We start from the raw sequence: 19051 nt of genomic DNA, 5'->3' as shown, positions 1-19051 counted from the left end.
GGACAATTGGAGTGGTGCAGGAAAGCTACCTAGCCAATGCAGGTCGTAGGGCAGTCGAGGAAAAACTTCGCGAGGCTGGATTGGAGAAAAGTTAGCTGTGGCTAAGCGCGGGGCAGCTGTGGCTGAGTGAGAGCTTGACCACTCAGATGTTGACACAGCGCCCCAATTGACTGCGAGGCTGACGATGGTGTCACACCGGCCATTTTTGATAGGTGGGCGGCTAATTGCTCCCTCCAACAAAGTCGCCGTCCCCTCCCTTCCTAATTGAGTGACTCAACCCTCTCAGTTCGACCCTTTGACCCGACCCTCTCGACGTGACTCCCTACTCTCATGCACTCTGCCCTCCTTGTGCCTCTCTCCCTTTATTCTGGATGAATCGCCTCTTTAGACTCACCAGAATTTCCATTTCTCTCTCCACTCAGATACCCAACTTTCGATTCTCTAGGGCTTGTTCCTCCATCGCGACTATGGAGTCTTTGAAGGTGCACAACTCCTTAAAGCCTGGTCAACCGGTGCCATTTACACCAATCAACCCGGGCAAGGTGTCTTGGTATGCTTGCGGTCCTACTGTCTACGACAAGAGTCATTTGGGCCATGCCCGCAACTATGTGTCGACCGACATCATCCGGCGCATTATGATGCACTACTTCGGCGCGGATGTGAAGTTTGTCATGAACATCACTGATGTCGACGACAAGGTTTGATTCACTAGCTTTCCACTGGCACATCAGGCTTTATTGACCATTTCCTGTGGCATAGATTATTATCAAGGCCCGAAGACAACGTCTCCTCGAACTTGAGAAGCAGAAGAAGTACTCGGACGAAGAGCTGGCGAAGCTTACTCTGACAGCTTTCCGCGCATACGCCGAGAAGAGCTTGTCTCTGATCCAATCATCCGACCTCGACGAGAACAACTACCTCGAGCGAAGAGATAGCGCATATGGGAAGGTTCTTGCAGGTGGCACCCTGACTGGCGAAGGCAAGCCCGGCGACGACGAGGCCAAGACGAAGATGCACATCGCGAACATGGACGCTGCTGCATTTGCGATCAAGGACAAGAAGTTCTTCCCTGGAACCGATGAAGTTCTTCTGCCGTACCTCGACTCCCTCTATAAGGAGACCATTGATACGAGCGATCAGACCATCTTTACCGACCTGACCCAGAGCATGGAGAAGGAATTCTTCGACGATATGGACGCTCTCAACTGCCTGCGACCCGACGTCATTACGCGTGTTACGGAATATGTTCCCCAGATTGCGAGCTTTGTCGAGCGCATTGTGGACAAGGGATTCGCATACGAGTCTGACGGATCCGTATACTTCGATATCACAGCTTTCGAGAAGGCCGGAAACACATACTCCCGTCTGCGACCCGGCAACCGCAACGACAAGTCACTGCAGGAGGATGGAGAGGGAGCTCTGTCGAAGAACCTGGGCGAAAAGCGCAATGAAGGCGATTTCGCGCTGTGGAAGAAGTCCAAGAAGGGAGAGCCATACTGGGAGAGCAGATGGGGTCAGGGTCGGCCGGGGTGGCACATCGAGTGCTCCGTCATGGCCTCTGACATTCTCGGAGCCCAGATGGATATTCACTCCGGCGGTATCGATTTGGCCTTCCCTCACCACGATAACGAGCTGGCCCAGAGCGAGGCTTTTTACGTCGATAACACAAAGGGCGAGCACACGTGGGTCAATAACTTCATGCACATGGGTCACCTGTCAATCTCCGGTTCAAAGATGTCCAAGTCCTTGAAGAACTTCCAGACTATCCAAGATGCCCTTGCCACGACTTACACATCCAGAGGAATGCGCATTGTGTTCCTGATGGGCAAGTGGAACGATGGCGTCGAGATTTCCCCCGACATGCGCGCCCAGGCGTCCAGCTGGGAGGCAACTATCAACGTGAGTCTATGAGCCGTATCGTAATAATAACTTCTAAGCTAACGTTTCGGCAGAACTATTTTACCAACGTCAAGGCATATGTTGCGGATGCCAGCGCTTCTACCGATGGTGTCGAATCTCTGTCACTGTCAGACAAGCCCACCGGAGGACTTGTCAGCAGCCTGGAGAAAGCCAAGGCTGACCTGCAAACCGCCCTCACCAACTCTTTCGATACCCCTCAAGCGATGCGTGTTATTCAGGAACTTGTCAGCGAGGCCAACAAGGTCGTTGTTTCCCAAGATGCAGAGGCTAACGTGCCCGCGCTCGTTGCCGTCGCCCGCTGGATCACAAAGATTCTTGGAACATTTGGTCTCGACGAGAATGCCAAGGCGCCCTATGACGGCCTTGGCTGGGCTGCGCCTGCGTCTAACGCAAAGCTTGACCCCAAGACTGTCGTGCAGCCGTACGCGACGGTGTTCCAGACCGTGAAGTCGGATGTGGAGGCGCTGAAGACTTCGGCCGATTCCGTTTCCGCCCTGTTGTCGCAACAAAACCCGGAAGCAGAGTCCTCTACTTTGGCTGATAAGGGTGTTCGTGATCCTGAGCAATTGGCTCTGCCGTATCTGCGTGCTACCTCGAGACTACGCGACGAGCTCCGTCGTATCGTGTCATCAGTGTCTCCCGAGACGAAGAAGGCCATCCTGTCTCTTACAGATCGGATTCGTGACGAAGACCTTACAAATCTCGGAGTTTACTTGGATGACAGGCCGGATGGCAAGTCGTCATTGATCAAGTTTGTACCTGCCAGCGAGTTGATCGCGGCGAAGAACGAGAAATTGGCCAGGGAAGCGGACAAGGCCCGGGCCAAGGAAGAGGCGAAACGAGCGCGCGAGCAAGCGGAGAAGGAGAAGTGGGAGAAGGCGAAGCTTCCCCACACGGAGCTGTTTAAGGGAGACGAGAAGTACTCGGAGTGGGACGCGGAGGGACTGCCAACTAAGCTTAAGGACGGCAGTGACATGCCCAAGAGCCAGCTCAAGAAGCTGCAGAAACAATGGCAGAGCCAGAAGAAGGCGCACGAGAAGTATCTGGTCAAGTTTGGTGGTAAATCATAGACAGGCCAGATTTGATGGCATCAACTAGCATTAAAAGCGAGTAATTCACGACTTGCAAAGCTAGAGGCAACTCGTGGCGGCATCACGCTCGTGTGAAGATGGAAGTTCACATCGGGGGATTAACAAAAGAGTACCCATATTCTCTCAGTGACAGAACCTACTCACAGAGCAGTCGTTTCCCACGATAAAGAGGCCTCATTCATTGCAGAACAGCGTTTGTGCACAGAAGGGCGAGCTGGTGGAAGAGCTGCCATGAAGCTACATGCACTAGCTGTGGGAAGGGTGGACACTAGGACCCCTGGCGTCTGGACCCTTGCCAAGCCGGGGGGCTTCCGTCGATGCATGATCCCGCTGTTGCCAAGAATGGTGATCGTCTTGTGCCGGGCCATCGATGATCTGGCAGCTACCTTACCACGCGGGCCTCGGCCATCGAATCGATTCTTCACCAAAGCCTCTGGTATAAGATGTGCTGTGAGGTTGTCTGGAGGAGAAAAGCAATGTGACGAAACCACAGTCTCACGTTCACCCATAATGCGTAAGCTTCTTTTGGAGCAGCATTCGTAAGATCAGCAGATTTATGAGGGCCGCGGACCAGCGGTCTACGAAAGCCTCGCGCATGGCTGAGCTTGCTGCCGGGCGGATGCAAGTTTCCAAGGCACAAGTCGAAACCTTGGAACAACAATGCCAGCACCAGCCAACCAGCCAACCAATCACCCAACTACCCAGCCAGTCAGCCAAGCGGCAGCCCATCCAAGCTATCTTCTTGGACCCGGATGGCACCCGTCAAGGTTCCGTCCGCTCTTTGTCATGAAAGAGGGCCTGGAATCGTCGATTCAAGCGGTGAGGGGGGATTGGTCTGGAACTTGGACGATTCAGAGAAGAATAAACAGCTCTCGCCCACCTTACGAGAGCTACCCCTCATTCTCACGGTTCCCCTCCCCCTATTCTTTGGAGAGTACATCGGATTGAAGAGTCTCTGAGACACCCGCTGCACGGAGCTTCCTGGCACGTCATTGAAGAGGGACTCGGACCTCAGCTTCACTCCAAGTCATGCAGGGTCGACCTGTCTTTTCTTCAAGATCAAAGGTTATGTGGGCTGTATATGCCGAAGCTGCATAAGAGCTGGAGACTGTTGGCTTAAACTTGCTCGATCCTGATGAGAGAGAGGCCCGACGGGGGCATCATTGTGTAACAAGACTCCCTATGGTAGCTCCAATGGGAGACACAGGGGGGGCGGCGGCGCATGGAGACCTTCTTTGCCGGTTAGCCGCGCGATGGTCAAGCTTTCTTGCCGCAGCGTCCCCAGTTGTTTTTTTTTTCGTCTCTGGTTCAGCCCAGCAGGGGTGGCTGACATAGTGACGCAGCTCCCAATGCCGAACTCCCCGGGCCGGCGGGGCTTGACCGAATCGGCTACAAGCGCAGAATTCCGGGCAACATCTCAATTCTTGAATCTAGCTTGATTGGCAGCGAACTTCAAAGGGAGGCTTGTGGACTAGAACCTTTGTTTAGTTGTGTTCGTCCAGTGTTGTGTTGCTCAGTCATAGCCGTTGGCTACTCTTGCTTGACCCGAGAGTTTGAATGTAAGAGTAGAGGAAAAGAGAGAGAGAGAACGAGAAAGGTGGGCTCAGGAGTCTAAACACCCCCTCCTGGGGCTCTCCCTCGAATCATAACCCGCAAAAGACACACGGCCGTGGAAACGCGGACAAAGCCGTCGTCACTCGTCAGGTCCCCCGACTCCCGCGAGAACGAAAGCGCTGCCGATGTGCCGAGCAACCCCGCCAAAACACATCCACGGCTTTACGTCAGGTCCATGTCGGGCAAGGCTAAGTCGGCAAAGAAGACGCCAGACGCCAGACGGTGGCTCGTCCAATAGCTTGCCTCTGAAGACGTGCCTTTCCTGGGTCAGAACTGGTTTCGATGGTAATCGAGCTGGACTAGACCCCTCCTGCCACCCCGCGCCGCGTCAAGGGTTTGATGCTTCAGCTAAGGCCTCCCGTCGGTTTCCCAACTTGTGTCCAATGGCTTCGCGAGCTAGAGCATGAATCGGCGGGACGCGGCCTCCGTGAAAGGTGGCAGAAAAGGCAGGCGTGGCCAGCGTTGACGGATGAGTGTCGAGGGGTGCTGGATCGACCCCTCCATCATGTCATCGGGCAGTGTGAATCCAGGGGCACAGGAAGGTTAAGGGGTTTTTCTCGAAACAGAGCAAGCTTAGATGGGCCCTTTGTCGATCACATGAGAGCTTGACCTGGTTGCTGGAAGGGCATAAGAACCCCTCAAGCTGCTCCCTCATTTTTGACTTGGGAAACCTACTACTTCACTCTCAAGCTCAAGTACATCACTACATACCAATTGACTTTATACACCTACCTAACCCTACACTAAATTATTCAAAATGTTCGGATTCGGAGAAGCCAAGGAGCACCGTGACGCCGTCTATGAGGGCCAGCACGAGGGCAAGCTATCCCACGAGATTGTTGCCGGTGGTGCCGCCTTTGAGGCCATGAAGCTCTTCGAGGACCGCCAGCGCAAGAACGGTATGATTAATAACTTCCTTAACTCATCTAGAACTCGTACTAATTATCATTCTGCACAGGCGAGCCCGTCAAGCACCAGTTCGCCAAGGAGATGATTGCTGGCATTGCCGGCGCCGAGGTTGACAAGCTCTTCGAGACCAAGGGCCTGGACTACATCGACCGTGAGAAGGCCAAGAGACACGCTGAGAAGCAGGCCGAGCACCTGTACCAGGAGCAATACGGTGACATGGACGAGTACAACCCGTAAGCAAACCTTCAGATCATTCAGTACACATCGAACAGGGACTGACAGATTGATATAGTGAGCGCCGAGGCCGCCACGAGCGCATGGACTACTAGATAGTGTGTGTATATTTTATCAACGGCCGGACAGATATACTATGACGAAATGAAATTTACTTGAAGAACTGAACAAACACTATTTTGTTGACACTTGAACTTGTGACATGCAAATTGGTATCTAAAGCTGCTAACATTATCCAAACTCGCTGGTTTGCATGCCACAGTAATCATATACTCACACAAATCCTCCCACCATTCAATGCTTCAATCCGACCGGCAGGGCACTCGAAGAAGCAGACCTGAACTTCATATCACTACTGCCCCCAGTAATTTGTTCGAATAACCTCTCCCGCTCCTTCTGCAGCGCCGTGCGCGTGCTCTCCAACCTTTCCCCGCGAACTTTTTGCTCCCGCGAGAGATACATGTGTCGGTCCCTGGTCTCGTGGAGGTACCGACTCAAAGCCTGGGCACATTTCTCAATCGACATTCTCGACTTCTTGATCTCATCGTGGAACGCCATGTCGGAGTAGATGTTGTCAAACAGCACATCTCCCATGAGGTTGCCGTGGTTGATGTTAATCGGCGGCAGGTCTCCGATGTACGGCGTCATCCGTTGCGCCTGCATCACCAACATCCTCGCTTCCTGCGCCGCGCTCTCGGCGCGCTGCAACGCACTCCGCTCCATCATGTCCGTCATCGATCCGCCGCCAAACATGTCCATGCGCGAGTGACTCAGGGCGTCGTCCATGTGCCGCAACGAGTCGCCCATCCTCTTCATCGCATCCGTAAGAAGGCGTATGGCATGCTGTTCAGCTTCGACTTTTGATCGGGTATCATGGTACTCGTGTAGCGCCTGTTCCGCCGACTGCTCGAGGGTATCCTCTTCGGGATAACTCGGCGTCGGGCCCGCAAAGATCGAATCATAGAGGCTATCCAGCTCGCACTGCGCCTCATCATGCCGCCTGGCTTCCACCTCAAGCGCCTTGCTTGCCTCGCGCGCCTCGCTCAACTGCTCCTTCACGTTCTTGTTGAGCTCCTTTTCGCGGTGTTCGTCCTGCAGGACGTCAAAGTATTCACGCTCCTCGCGGGCGGCGCGCTCATCGAATTTGTCGCGCTTGCCGACGGCCTTGTGCACGAAGCGGCGCATGACGCTGTCGCGAAACTTTTCATGGTCCTTGAGTTCCTTTTTGCGGCGGCTGTCGAGGGCACGGATATTTCTGTCGGATTCTTTAAGCTGGTGGTCCAGGTCTGTGATGAGACGGCGTTGTTGACGGAGGTCGGGGATGGCGTTGTCTGTGTCTGCGAGGATGGCGAGGAGCTGGCGGTTTCTGACGGCTGCTTGGCGGATTTTGGATTCCAAGTCGGAAGTGGCCATGGTTATATTGTCTCTGTGGGATAGAGAGAATGCAGCGGCTGCTTTTTGATACTTAGGTAAGGTAAAGGTACAAGAGGTATTATTGTTTGCGAACGGTATATAGAGTTCACGTATGAGAAAATGAAGTACTAAATAGGTATCGTGAGGGTATCGTGAGGTTCAAATATTGTGGCAAAGCCTCGAATAAAAAATACACAGGCGGGTTTAGGTTTTACTGAAGTTCTGGTTTTTGACGATGGAGTCAAAACACGAGAAAACCTGTCAATGACAAAAGCTCATGCCGGGGGGCTCTCTCTGAGGCCTGGGCATTATATGTTCGCCCGGCAATCCTTGGCAGACATGATGAATGCCCAACCATAGTCCCATCTCGGTGTTGGTTCGGTGGCTGAAAGGATCAAAGGTGACCATTCCCTCCAAGTCCCCAGCAACAGAGTCATAGCATAGCGATGGCAAGCGTGGCACCCCATGACATCAGACCCTCGCCCTTGAACATTATTCGGCCGGGTTGCCTCTGCGGTGCGGCGACGCCCACTGAGTGCGGGGTGGGTAATCCCGTCGCGGTGGACGGATCAAAATAAGGGTCTGGTTTTTCTCTTGTCTTACCACCCAACCGCATTAGCAGGGCGAAGACTAAACTGAGAGGGCGGCGGCGAAATGGGGCAACGCCGGGGAATGGGTGTGGTGAACTGGTGAAGGGGGAAATCAGTCAATACTGTTCCGGTTTGAACTATTGGGCTGTGAGCTGGGATCATCGGTGCTCGTAGAGTTGCGCCACAGACCGAGATGGCGGGAGAGGGAACTAGCCTTTAGAGTCTACACTCTTGTTCAAACCGAGCCACAGCGGATCGAGCTACTATTCTCTGTTGCCGCCCAATTGCGGCTCTCAATGTTCGTAATTATTCCATTTCCAAATACGGATCTTTCATGGAGAAGTTCCAAGTAGCCGCAGTTGGGAGAATCCGTTGATCACAAAGACTCTATTGGGATGGGGGAGGAACAGCCACACGCTAGAAACCTGCCAAGAATCGAAGGATTCGGCGCCGCTGTGAAACTCGAGAGACCTGGATAAGACCTAACACGATCTAATCGCTTGGAATGATGCTGATGTTTGTGGCCAGTAATCACAAAAACAGCAGGGATCCTCGCCCATTGACCATGACACTTGGGAACCAGGTAGGACCTGGAGACTGACGAAGACAACAGAGGGGAAGTGGTTTCGGTGTGGCTGGTGCTCCTTGATCTGCTCTTTTTTTTTTGCGAGCGGAGAGGCCATGAGTTCATGTTTTGAACCGACTGTCTTGTCTATGACCCATGACGATGACGATATGCACCACCCGCCGGACCAGCGAGTCTGTTGTTAATGGCATCGAGATCATAGCGATCTTGGTGACAATGTTCATCGGCAGTCTTGAGGAGCTAATGCATAACGATGCCCAACGAACAACAGAAACAAACTGAAGAAAAAAATCAAGGCAACCCACCCAGCACCGCGGTCAAGCCCGAAAATGCCCAATTTCATGCGCATTGACCTTGTGGCCCATGGTGAGAGAATCTTGCACGATGGAACAAATACCATCATTAATGATATAGATGACCCAGATAAGTAGTCTCGCATGCCTCATGTTAGCCTTGCATACCACTCACGACAGTCCACATTCGAGGGTCTCCCCCCATTGCGCGACAGATACCTGAAGACCAGCGACAGCCACGTGGGCGAATGGCAGCTGATGTTGTCGATGCCAACGAGGCGGCGGGAATCCACAATCGTCTTGCTCCATCGGGGATGATCCCCGTTGACAACTTCAATCACCGGCGTCATGGTTCCCCATTCATGAAAATGGTCGGCCCTGCCAGTCAGTTGGCTGTCAATTGTCCGCCCAGCAACCGGAAGTGGTCCGCGGTATATTGTCCATCTTTAATTGAATTGATTCAGAACGCCTGCTTACCCTTCCCTCGCTGACCACGGTAGCCTGCGATACCGTTGAGTCGTGGTAATTTTAGATGAAATACCCAGTCTATGCTTGTTAGTCCATCTAACCCAGTTCCCATACCGCCTTATCTATCCCAGAAGAAACCAATGCAATGAAACCACTAGCAAATCAAACGATATCGAATGATAGAAGAACCTCAATCGGGGTTAATCCTCCGCCCCTGACTCATAGTCTAGTGCTTCTTGGTTGCTCTCCGTCTCTAAGTGAATGGGTCCCTTCTTCCTCGGCTCTTCTACAAGCATCAGCGCCCCCCACGTCAAGGACGCCAAGAACGCAACGTAGAACCACGGCAACCCCTTCCACAGTCCCTTCTTCTCAAGTCCGACCGAGAAGGCCCACGCCAGTACCGGTCCGCCGAGCGGAGACCCAAGAGTATCGACCATGCTCGTGAGCGCGTACAACCGGGACGTGTGCTCCGGATCGACAAACTCGGTGATCATGGCGCGCGCGAGCGGGTTGTGGGCCGAACCAAAGGTCTGGAAGACGAGACCCAGGAGAAAGACGACGATCTCCCTGCTAAAGGCCTCGAGAAGCGCACCGGCGGCGATCATGATGTAGGATGCCTTGGCGAGGAGGGCGTCCTTGCCGAAGCCGGTGCGGCGGAAGCGGCCGCGGGGGTCGACGACGATTTTCGAGACCCATGGGAGGAGAACGAGGGTGCCGAGGTGTAGAAAGCCCAGCGGGGAGAGGAGGAAGCTGGTTTGGGCGAGCGTCCAGCCAAAGTTCTTGCTCACGTACTGCGGTAGTGTAGAGGAGTTTGCCGTCATGATGGGGTTGCCGACGATGGAGGGCACAAGGCAGAGGAGGATATTGCGGTTTCTAAGGATCGCGAGAGAGTCCTTAAGCTGAACCAGCCCCTTGAAAAAGCCTTCCTTGATGGCGTCGCCCAGCGGCAGCTGCGGTTTCGGCGGTTCGTGCCCGTTGTCGAGCTTGACGCGGAGAGTCTCGGGTAGGAGCATGATGATGAGGAAGACGAACGGTGTGAGTAGGAACACCATACGAATCGGCACCCAGGGGCCGAATTTCTCCATGAGGAAGCCGGCGGAGACGTGGCCGCTAACGCCACCCACCACGGCGCCGACGGACAGGATGACAAAGTTTGAGGCGCGGTCCTTTTCGGTGCTGATATCGGCGGCCATGGCGTAGACATTATTGAAGACAACGACGATGCCGCCGCCGAAAAAGAAGAAGCAGGAACCGAAGAAGAGGTAGCAGATGCTCAGCTCGGGGAAGTTGGCCAGAATGAAAGGGGACCAGCTGAAGGCGGCGATAGTGCCAACGTAGGCGAAGACGAGGCCTGCCTTCCGGCCGATGCTGAACGTACAGAATTTGTGTTAGCGATCAGGTAAATGAACTTGTAGTAAGGTAGGATGACTTCAATTCTGCTCTCACGCAGAAGGGGAGTCGTGAGTTACCTACCTATCTGACAAGACGCCATAAGGAAAAGCGACGAGGAAGTTGACGACGGCACCAATGAGAGACTGCCACCCGCTCAACCAAGCAAGCTGCTTTTGCACCTCGTCGACCTTGCACTTCATCTCCGGGATCATTTCCGTGGGGCTAGTTTTATAGTGCTTATGGCAAATGTCATCCTCGATGAGCCTCATCATGGGAAGCATGAGCATCATGCCCTTGATAGTAATGGCAAACTTGAGGAGAGCCAGCATAAAGATGATGGTACGCGGCGATCGGGCACGGAAAGGAGCCAAGGCGGCATTGAGACGCGAGCCGGCTTTGTAGACCATCCCGCCAAGAGCACCGCCGAGACCGCCGTCACCGGAGGAGGGCCGCCTCCATTTTGGCGGCGGAGGTCTATGGAAAGCACGGAAGCCGGCACGGGGCGACGGTTCGGACGGGTCCATCGGTAGCACCCCTTCGTGGTCCGAATATTCGGCGCCCAAGAGGTGCTCTTCCTGCACCTCGTCTGATAGACGTGGCATCTTCTCAAGCTTTCTTTCTTGAGGCCGGTGTTAACGGACGAACGCAATGAGAGACAGGGAATTCAGTGAAGCAATGAGACGATAGCGAATGAATAAATGACAGGGAAAGAGAGTGCTGAACAGTAGACAGCGTACAAAGAATGGAAATGCTTGTTTGACAGGGTCGTGGACAGCGAACCCGATGACGACGCGTCTGGGCAAAGAATTCCCGTCGCCAAGGCGGCAAGTTTCAGCTGGAGTCGGCGTCTTGCTGTAATAACTCCCCGAAGCTTTCCTCGTACAGCGCCGTGTGGCTCTGTTACGGACTGGGATGTGGGTATTGCCAAAGCTTAATGAAGTTTAGTAGAGTACTCAGATTGCCTATGCATTTTGGTGCTAATTCGAGCTAATTGAAAGTAGAGCCTTAACAGCTATGCCTGTCAAATGCCACGACCGGAAAAGCTTCAGCAATGCACTACCATTCGCATAATGGCAAGCCGTTCAAACATCACCAGGTGCCGATCCCGCAGCGTAAGAGTCCGTTAATTTATGCTTTCATTTACTTACGAAAGCTTCCTTGATTGCTGCTGGTGCTGTAGAGACCTAACAGATGCTACTGAACTGAGAGTTGTAAAACTCTCCCGTTGAAATACTCACTCTGCTGTGATGTTCTAACATTGATCCGTGACGACTCATACTGTCGTGGAAACTCGAGACAGCGAGCACAACTGGCGCTCTTAAAAGCTGTATGCGGGTCGTCGGCTCTTAAGAGTAATAGGTGTTTAATTCTCGAAGTTGTCGCTCGTACATCGATAACAATGTCACCATTCTCTAGGCCTAGGTGGTATTACCCCCACAAATGGGAGCTATCAGAAGGAAGAGAGACGCATAGGTGAAGTCATACGATCGGGGCACAAAGTCTTGCTGATGAGCCGCGCCACATCGCACGCTGACCTCAAGTGCTTTGTGTTCGTTCATCCCAAATCCTCTGCTCATCATCTTCTTCCTCATAGTGAAGCCTTGAGAGACTGTACGTGTTGTCAGACGCTAAAACGTAGAGGATCATGAGAGTCGCAAACGATGGCCAAACAGAGAGGATCACATCGACAACTGCGGCTCCAATGTACGTTGGACCCCAGCCCCAAAAGTGATTCGTCACCACCATGATAGAGATGATGAAGCTATACAGTCTGGTTATGAGCCAGAGAGAGACTGCAATGAGTAGAAGAGTAGATGCCTACCAAGTGAATTCGGGTTAGCAACATTTTCAGATGGATTCAGATCTGTCTCTAAGATCAAGAAAAGACTGCCTACCTTCTGGGTAGGACTGCCCCTGGCCGTCTTGAAGGATACAACGGCATACCCAAGCAAGCCGAGGGCCGCAACGAAGAGGAAGCCAATGTTGATGACACCCATGTATTGGGCGGCAAATCCCAGCCTGATCGTATTGTCCCAATCACCTGGTACATAGCGGTCTCTGCGAGGGAGAATATCGAGCAAAACCGTCTCAGCGACCTCGCAGGCAAAAGTTGCCACAGCTACCAGAGTTACCAGAGCCGACAGGCCGAGCACCACCTTTCTTCCGATGTGATAGGCTTTGTAATCGTCGCTCTCGGCCCCGTTGCGGAGCTGGTTTAAGGCGTGAGCTAGAGAAAAGAAGGCGAGAAGAAGGGCAACATGGCCTAGGTAGCCAACCAGCCCACCGACGAAATAGACATAGACAAGTTCATTCGGAAAGGAGAAATGGCCGTTCTTCCGCCAAGCGTAAGAGACTGTGATAACAATCCAGTAAATGAAACTGAGGAGTTCAGATCTAAAAAGCGTCGGCGGTGTTAGTCTCATGACCGGAAATGTGTTGGAACAGATACGGTTGAAGCTTTCTCGGGAGGTGCGGTGAAAGTTATAAGCAACGATGATAGGAATTCCTCACATGCTCCAAAGTCCCAGGGCAATCTTGGTAAAGTCAACCCATCGGCGTGTGTGATCGTGCTTGGCACCGGGCTTACGCAGGACAAGTACAGAGAATCCCAAGGCGGGGAGAACTACAAGGCCGGATAGAACGGTCCGTAATACGGATCCTGTTATATAAGGTTGATAGTCCATTGTGGAGCTACCTACTCAAATCAAAATTACTATATCTTAGAATCTAGATCGAAGCGATGCCGCGTTGAGGAGTATGTCGATTATATTCGTCTTTGGTGGAGATATGAGTGATGTAGGAATAACGGACAAAAAAGTTCGGGCTGACAAACACCTTAAATAATTACCCCAACTATGATGAAAATATGCGAGCCCACGATCTTGGCATTCCTCTGTCCATCTACATGTAGCAAGGAACAAATGTGCTTTCGGTACGAGCCGGCCTCTCGCGGTCTCACCCTGGCCGGGCAACAGCTGTGCCGCAGCTAGACTGAATTGGTACGCATGCATGGCTGCATGACACTGGGCCAAGGAAATTCCAGCAGTTCAGAGCCTATAATCGCTGACAAGAATATGCAGAAGGAATACAATCACCTTATGTGGTTCGTCCCCCATACGCGGCCCGCCTCAGTCGCGGGTCGGGCGCATCACTGCGTCTCCTCAAATTGTAGAATGATACCGAACATCATTTTGCCAACGCCGGGATCAACAAGGTCTTAAATGGAAAGCTGAATTTTGGCAAGCGAATATGCTGAAATGGTCTCATGATGTCGAAATCATGTTGTGAGCCCGTATAGTTAGTCCATGAGCCACGTGGGCTGCTGGGAGTGACTTGGTCCGAAAAGCATGAGTACATAAAGGCAGATTCCTTCAGTATGTAGATAGCAAGTCACCTACGGCATTCCCAAATCTGAACAAAGACAGATAACTCAGAACGACTCATGGCCAAGCCTTTTCACTCCCTTCTCGTGATCTCCTGCTTGCGTCCTGCTAGGTGTCTACTTAATTCGCTCCGTATAAGTGGTGAATAGTATGATTATGGTGCTTTCATTCAACTTTGACCTTCGCCAGTGGGGAATCAATCCGGCACATGTAGTGAGGATTGTAGGGAATCCACTATGGAGCCCCAATCAAAAGCGAGCCGGTAGCGGTCGAAAGCCTCTTATATAGGGATGTGAGCGTTTTAATTGATGTGAATGATTACCAGCCAAGCCGAGTTGAGGATTCAACTGAGCCTGCTAGAGACTCTCGAGAGGCAGACTATTTGCCTATCATGCAACCAGCCTAGTTCGATGGGACTTCCGTAGCTCAGAAGAAGCGCACTCAACTTCTATTCGAATTCAGGGGCAGACGTCTGGTGACAGCCACTCACCCAGGGAGAGTGTAATTGAGACAAATAGCAGTAGGCTTCCCCTTTCTGCTGGGAAACGCAAAATTTCTCGTCCTATTGGTCTATTTGTTGTCTGCCGAAATTTCATGGATTATGTAGTTCAAACTCAACAAGGGCTACAACTGGCAAGCACCTTTTACTGTCCTTCATTGACGTTCAGTATGTTCATCCAGCAGCATGCGTCATGTAGCTTATACGGCGACTGGATAAATCTCTGATGTATTCTGTTTCGTTATAGCCGTCGCTATCGGTGGTTTCCTGTGACTTGACTCATGATCTCACAAAGAACCGATGGATCCGCGCAATTGTGACAATCATTATTGGATGCTACCTTATACTATGTCCAGCTATGACCGGGCTTTACCCTGATTGTAGAGTCAAGACTTCGGAGATTATCGTTCCGTGGCCTTTCGACTCACACGCGGTTAAGAATCAACAGGATTAGATCTTACTCGACTTTTGCTGCCCAAGTGCATGGAGCATTTCAAAGCAGCGACAAGCATGAAAGAGAGGATGTCTATGAACAGCGGCATGGCCACCTATTAGAGACAAGTCGCTCAGTTTGATGATACCACCATCTAGCGACAGCAACACCGCTATAACACTACATTGCATTATGCCGAGCATCTTCAAGCGGTACTTCGGTCATAGCTTGAAAGCTATTCTACCTATCAATTATCGAGTGAAAAAATAAGATCGGCGAGGATCTACGTGTTCGCATCACGGGGTGTCCTGAGACTTCAACATCTCGGCTCTGTGTCACCGTTACACAGCGTACCTGCCAACATTCCAAAAACATCCCTAGATGCCCGCAACACCCACTGCCGTGACCACCACGACCACTTCGCGTAAGAGTTTCATGGTATTTTCTCGAATTCCCCCTATAAAGCTGTTTTCCACTGTCTGACACACGATGGAGAATCATGTTTCTCTCCATCCCTTGGTTTTCATATGTTAACTCTACCCCTTCCCGTAAATTTGAAGCCCAGTTCTGCCGGGCGTGTGTAGAAGTGAGTACTTAACAACTCGTCTCCTCGGGAAAACGATCCTTTGGGTTCGCCCACTCAGCCCGATTCTCCCTCTTTCAAGCACGACAAATTCGAATTCCATCATAATGATCATTTGGGACTGCATTGTGGTGGGAGCTGGAATTGCGGGGTCCGTCGTCTCAAACCGACTCCTTGAGCAAGACCCGACCCTCAAGATACTCCTAGTTGAGGCGGGCCCCAACACTCATGAGCTTGTAGACTTGAAGGCAATCGAAACGGACCCCGAAGTGACCCGTAATCACACATGGTCGTTTACTTCAGTGCCACAAGTCAATGTTGACAATCGAACTATGTCCGCCCTCGCTGGCAAGGGGCTGGGTGGTGGCACTGCCATCAACGGAGGTAAGTGGCCAGAAATATGACGGGCACATAGCCGACGTCTTTCAACTTACTTTTGACTTTTGGATCCTCGCTTACGAGGCATGAACAAGGCGCTTGGGTTCGCGGCCACAAGGTCGACTACGACCTTTGGGGCGAGATGGTAGACGACGAGAGGTGGACGTATGAGGGCCAGCTGCCATACATGAGGAAGACGGAGACGCTTTGGGACCAAACCACAAACCCGTCGGTTCATGGGCATCAGGGACCAGTCAAGGTCGAAACACCAGTGGAAATGGGCCGTATCTTTCCACTGCGCCAGCCGCTGATGGACTCGTGGAGAGAACTCGGCGTCAATCCATTGCCTTCTCTTGACTCTAACTGCGGCGATAATCTCGGCGTAGGCAACATCCAAGAAAACAGACACCACGGCAAGCGCCAGCTGGCATCACAGGTCTACTCTCTTGACGGCATCACCGTTCTAACTGACAGCCTCGTCGCTCGTATCTTGGTGGATCGGTCCCCTAGAGGTCCCCTTGTCTCCCGCGGCATACAACTCGAGAACGGCACAAAGATCTTTGCGCGTGAGACGATCCTCTCAGCAGGCGCCTACAATACGCCAAAAATACTGATGCTTTCCGGCATCGGACCGGCAGACATGCTCCGAGAGCACGGCATCAACGTCATTCTGGACCAGCCAGCCGTCGGCCAGAACCTGCATGATCACATCCTCCTTCCCACATTCTGGCACTTCGCCGATCCTTCCGCTGGTTGGGCCAAGGGATCAGGCAACCCTTTATTTGAGCAGCCGCAGTACGATCTTGGCGGCTTCGGCGATTTCATTACCGCCACCAAGCTTCCCAGAAAAGGCCTCGCAGACGCCATTGCACAGGACGAAGGCGGGATCTCCCCCAACCCGATGCTGCACCCACTTCTGAATCGAGACCGTGCCGTTTCCTCACATCAACTCTTATATAGCGGGATCTCAGCCGACGGATCTGCCATCATGCTCGTCTCCGTCGTTCTTATTACCACTGGTCGCGGGTCCGTCTCGATCCAGTCTGCCGATATCAAGGACGACCCTGTTATCGACCCGAATTTTCTGGGTTCCAACTTTGACCGATTTGCCGCACGAGAGACGATACGGGAGGCTGTCAGGCTCATGTCATCCAACATGACCATTATGGGTCGAGAGATTATTGACGGCGATGGAACGGATCATCCACTGACGGTGGATTCCACCGATGAAGAGGTCGACGCCCTGGTACGCGGTCACACTGGGTAGGTCACTTCCTCGCATACTTACTTTCTTCACACTTCTACAACATTCTTCGGCTTCATGATCTTACTGACGCGGTCTATCATGTAGTGGATGTTATCATCCTGCCGGCACAGCCGCCATGGGCACTGTCGTAGACAGCGACCTACGAGTGATGGGGGTATCGGGCCTTCGTGTCGTCGACACGTCCGTGTTCCCCGTTCCTATCTCGGCGAACCTACAGGTAGCCACTTATGCGCTTGGAGAACAGGCAGCAGATATCATTGGGTCGAGTTTATGGCGTAACGTGTGGTATTGGTGATTGTCATGGGTCGAGAAACAAATGCTGCTATGAAGTTTACGGGTCATTCAAATCGATGCCACTTATGAACAAAAAGGTCGTTGCTTAGAAGGTATCTTCTTGATTTCATCTGAGAAGTGAAAGAAAGTCGGAGGAAATTGTCGGCAGTGAAGCTTCCATGTCAAGTCCGAGTACCTAATTGGGTATTGATGTAAGAACAATACATGCAGAGAAGCTTTGCTCTACACACGCGCCAATAGAACATATCATAACATGTAATCAGCACGATACTGACTACATGATGAGGCGCTTATTCACTCATACAACCGGGACTCTTAGATTAATACGATTCACAGGTGCGGAGTTCACATTAGCCACTGCCTACCGGAGCTCCTACATGCATGGTGTCGAATGTCGAGGCCTCTTGGACATCTCTATGAGATGTGAACGATGTCTTGTCAGTGATTCTTTGCCCAACATAGCTTAGAGCCAACCCGGACGACATGTAGTGTGCTGATGTCGGTGGCAAAGCAACTCAGTCAACTGATGACTGTGGCTGGGACTGTGAGCCTAGATCGCAGTGCAAGCTATCTCCCTTGGTATGACATAATTTGTATTATCGCACCAAGCTACAAAGAGACAATATGTGTAACAAGACTGGCCCACTCGAAGTTCAGCGAGTGGCTCAGCAACGCGATCTCTTCCTCTTCACAAACACAACCCCACCATTACCTGAATCTTGATCTCTCTCTCTCTCTCCTCTACTGTGCCAAAGTACCCTATAGGATCGTTTTCCTCCTTCATACACATGTTCAGATTAAAGACTTTGCTTTATTACCAAGATGCCAAACGATGTCGACAGAAGATGACAACGACAGCGAACCCTGCCGCATTCGAAGTGGCAATGATGATGGAGAGAGAATGAACACAATGACCGAGAGCATGGAGGAAATTCTTGACGTCAAAATCGAAAGTATTGTCGATTTCCCAAAGCTCTCTTATCACCCCAAAGATCAGACCGCCCGATCCTCTTGGCCCTTCACCCCGCATTGGACACGAAACTAACCTAGACCGGAGAAAGTCCTCTTATTACCTCATAGGAGGAATTGCTCGTGGCCCGCTGGAAATATCCATTTGTCTCGACAATTCGTTTGCCTCAGATCACCCGAACGACTCTCCCTATTCGGAGACTGAAGACTCTTCCTCTTCTCCGAAGTCCTGTTGTAACCTAAAAACGGAAGGTACTTCCAATCACCTGGAGACCACTCCTTGGCTGGGGAAAGAATCTAATCCAGATGGCCTAACAGCTGAGACTGCTTCGGACTCTCTGAAGGTCTCTTCTCATTTCGAAAATAAGGCTGTCTGCGATTACTCAAAATCCAATTCTCGTCTCGAATCTTTACCAGCCGAGCTTCGGTTTCTTCTTCTATCGTGGATGCCGGATCTACCGACGCTTCATAGTGTTATAAATGCATCCCCTGTGCTGCATGCACAGTATAGAAAGACCCGCGATACTCTGTTTTTCACTTGTTTGAGCAAGGAGCTTGATTGGTATTATATTGACGCCTTCGCCACCCTTAGGTCTCGGGTAGCAATTTTCAGACCGAAGCGAACAGACGATATGTGCGAACGGTTCCTGCCCGAAGATTATGATACCGTACTCTCAGGGAAACATAATATTGCAAGGGGCGGTCAAATTCGCTGAATGGCGGCTTTTCATGTTT

The 19051-nt window shown here is 52.0% G+C and overlaps 8 protein-coding genes across 8 annotated transcripts; 5 read left to right on the top strand and 3 right to left on the bottom strand.

Moving 5' to 3' along the window:
* Positions 1–371: 371 nt before the first annotated feature.
* CLUP02_07550 (tRNA synthetase class I catalytic domain-containing protein) lies at positions 372–2990 on the top strand (the record flags this gene model as incomplete). Its single annotated transcript, XM_049286544.1, has 3 exons — positions 372–698; positions 760–1899; positions 1953–2990. 3 exons carry the CDS (start codon positions 372–374, stop codon positions 2988–2990), a joined length of 2505 nt encoding a protein of 834 aa, XP_049143687.1.
* Positions 2991–3671: 681 nt separating this feature from the next.
* CLUP02_07549 (uncharacterized protein) lies at positions 3672–3959 on the top strand (the record flags this gene model as incomplete). Its single annotated transcript, XM_049286543.1, has 1 exon — positions 3672–3959. The coding sequence occupies one exon, from the start codon at positions 3672–3674 to the stop codon at positions 3957–3959; it is 288 nt and encodes a 95-aa protein (XP_049143686.1).
* Positions 3960–5382: 1423 nt separating this feature from the next.
* On the top strand, positions 5383–5863 carry CLUP02_07548 (uncharacterized protein; the record flags this gene model as incomplete). Its single annotated transcript, XM_049286542.1, has 3 exons — positions 5383–5524; positions 5584–5767; positions 5827–5863. 3 exons carry the CDS (start codon positions 5383–5385, stop codon positions 5861–5863), a joined length of 363 nt encoding a protein of 120 aa, XP_049143685.1.
* A 199-nt stretch (positions 5864–6062) lies between these two features.
* Positions 6063–7181, bottom strand: CLUP02_07547 (uncharacterized protein; the record flags this gene model as incomplete). The annotated part of the gene is made up of 1 exon (XM_049286541.1): positions 6063–7181. One exon carries the CDS (start codon positions 7179–7181, stop codon positions 6063–6065), a length of 1119 nt encoding a protein of 372 aa, XP_049143684.1.
* Positions 7182–9318: 2137 nt separating this feature from the next.
* CLUP02_07546 (major facilitator superfamily transporter) lies at positions 9319–11112 on the bottom strand (the record flags this gene model as incomplete). Its single annotated transcript, XM_049286540.1, has 2 exons — positions 9319–10486; positions 10592–11112. The coding sequence occupies 2 exons, from the start codon at positions 11110–11112 to the stop codon at positions 9319–9321; spliced, it is 1689 nt and encodes a 562-aa protein (XP_049143683.1).
* A 934-nt stretch (positions 11113–12046) lies between these two features.
* On the bottom strand, positions 12047–12933 carry CLUP02_07545 (uncharacterized protein; the record flags this gene model as incomplete). The annotated part of the gene is made up of 2 exons (XM_049286539.1): positions 12047–12328; positions 12406–12933. 2 exons carry the CDS (start codon positions 12931–12933, stop codon positions 12047–12049), a joined length of 810 nt encoding a protein of 269 aa, XP_049143682.1.
* Positions 12934–15206: 2273 nt separating this feature from the next.
* CLUP02_07544 (GMC oxidoreductase) lies at positions 15207–17348 on the top strand (the record flags this gene model as incomplete). The annotated part of the gene is made up of 4 exons (XM_049286538.1): positions 15207–15249; positions 15391–15792; positions 15882–17049; positions 17138–17348. The coding sequence occupies 4 exons, from the start codon at positions 15207–15209 to the stop codon at positions 17346–17348; spliced, it is 1824 nt and encodes a 607-aa protein (XP_049143681.1).
* A 1099-nt stretch (positions 17349–18447) lies between these two features.
* Positions 18448–19032, top strand: CLUP02_07543 (uncharacterized protein; the record flags this gene model as incomplete). The annotated part of the gene is made up of 1 exon (XM_049286537.1): positions 18448–19032. A coding segment is annotated over one exon (585 nt), but the record flags the coding sequence as incomplete, so codon positions are not given.
* Between the last annotated feature and the right edge of the window lie 19 nt (positions 19033–19051).

The sequence above is a fragment of the Colletotrichum lupini genome, chromosome 4 (genome assembly GCF_023278565.1).
Source record: "Colletotrichum lupini chromosome 4, complete sequence".
Classification (NCBI taxonomy): Eukaryota; Fungi; Ascomycota; class Sordariomycetes; order Glomerellales; family Glomerellaceae; genus Colletotrichum; species Colletotrichum lupini.
Note: the sequence above shows the minus strand (reverse complement) of the source record. Positions and strands in the feature narration are given on the sequence as shown.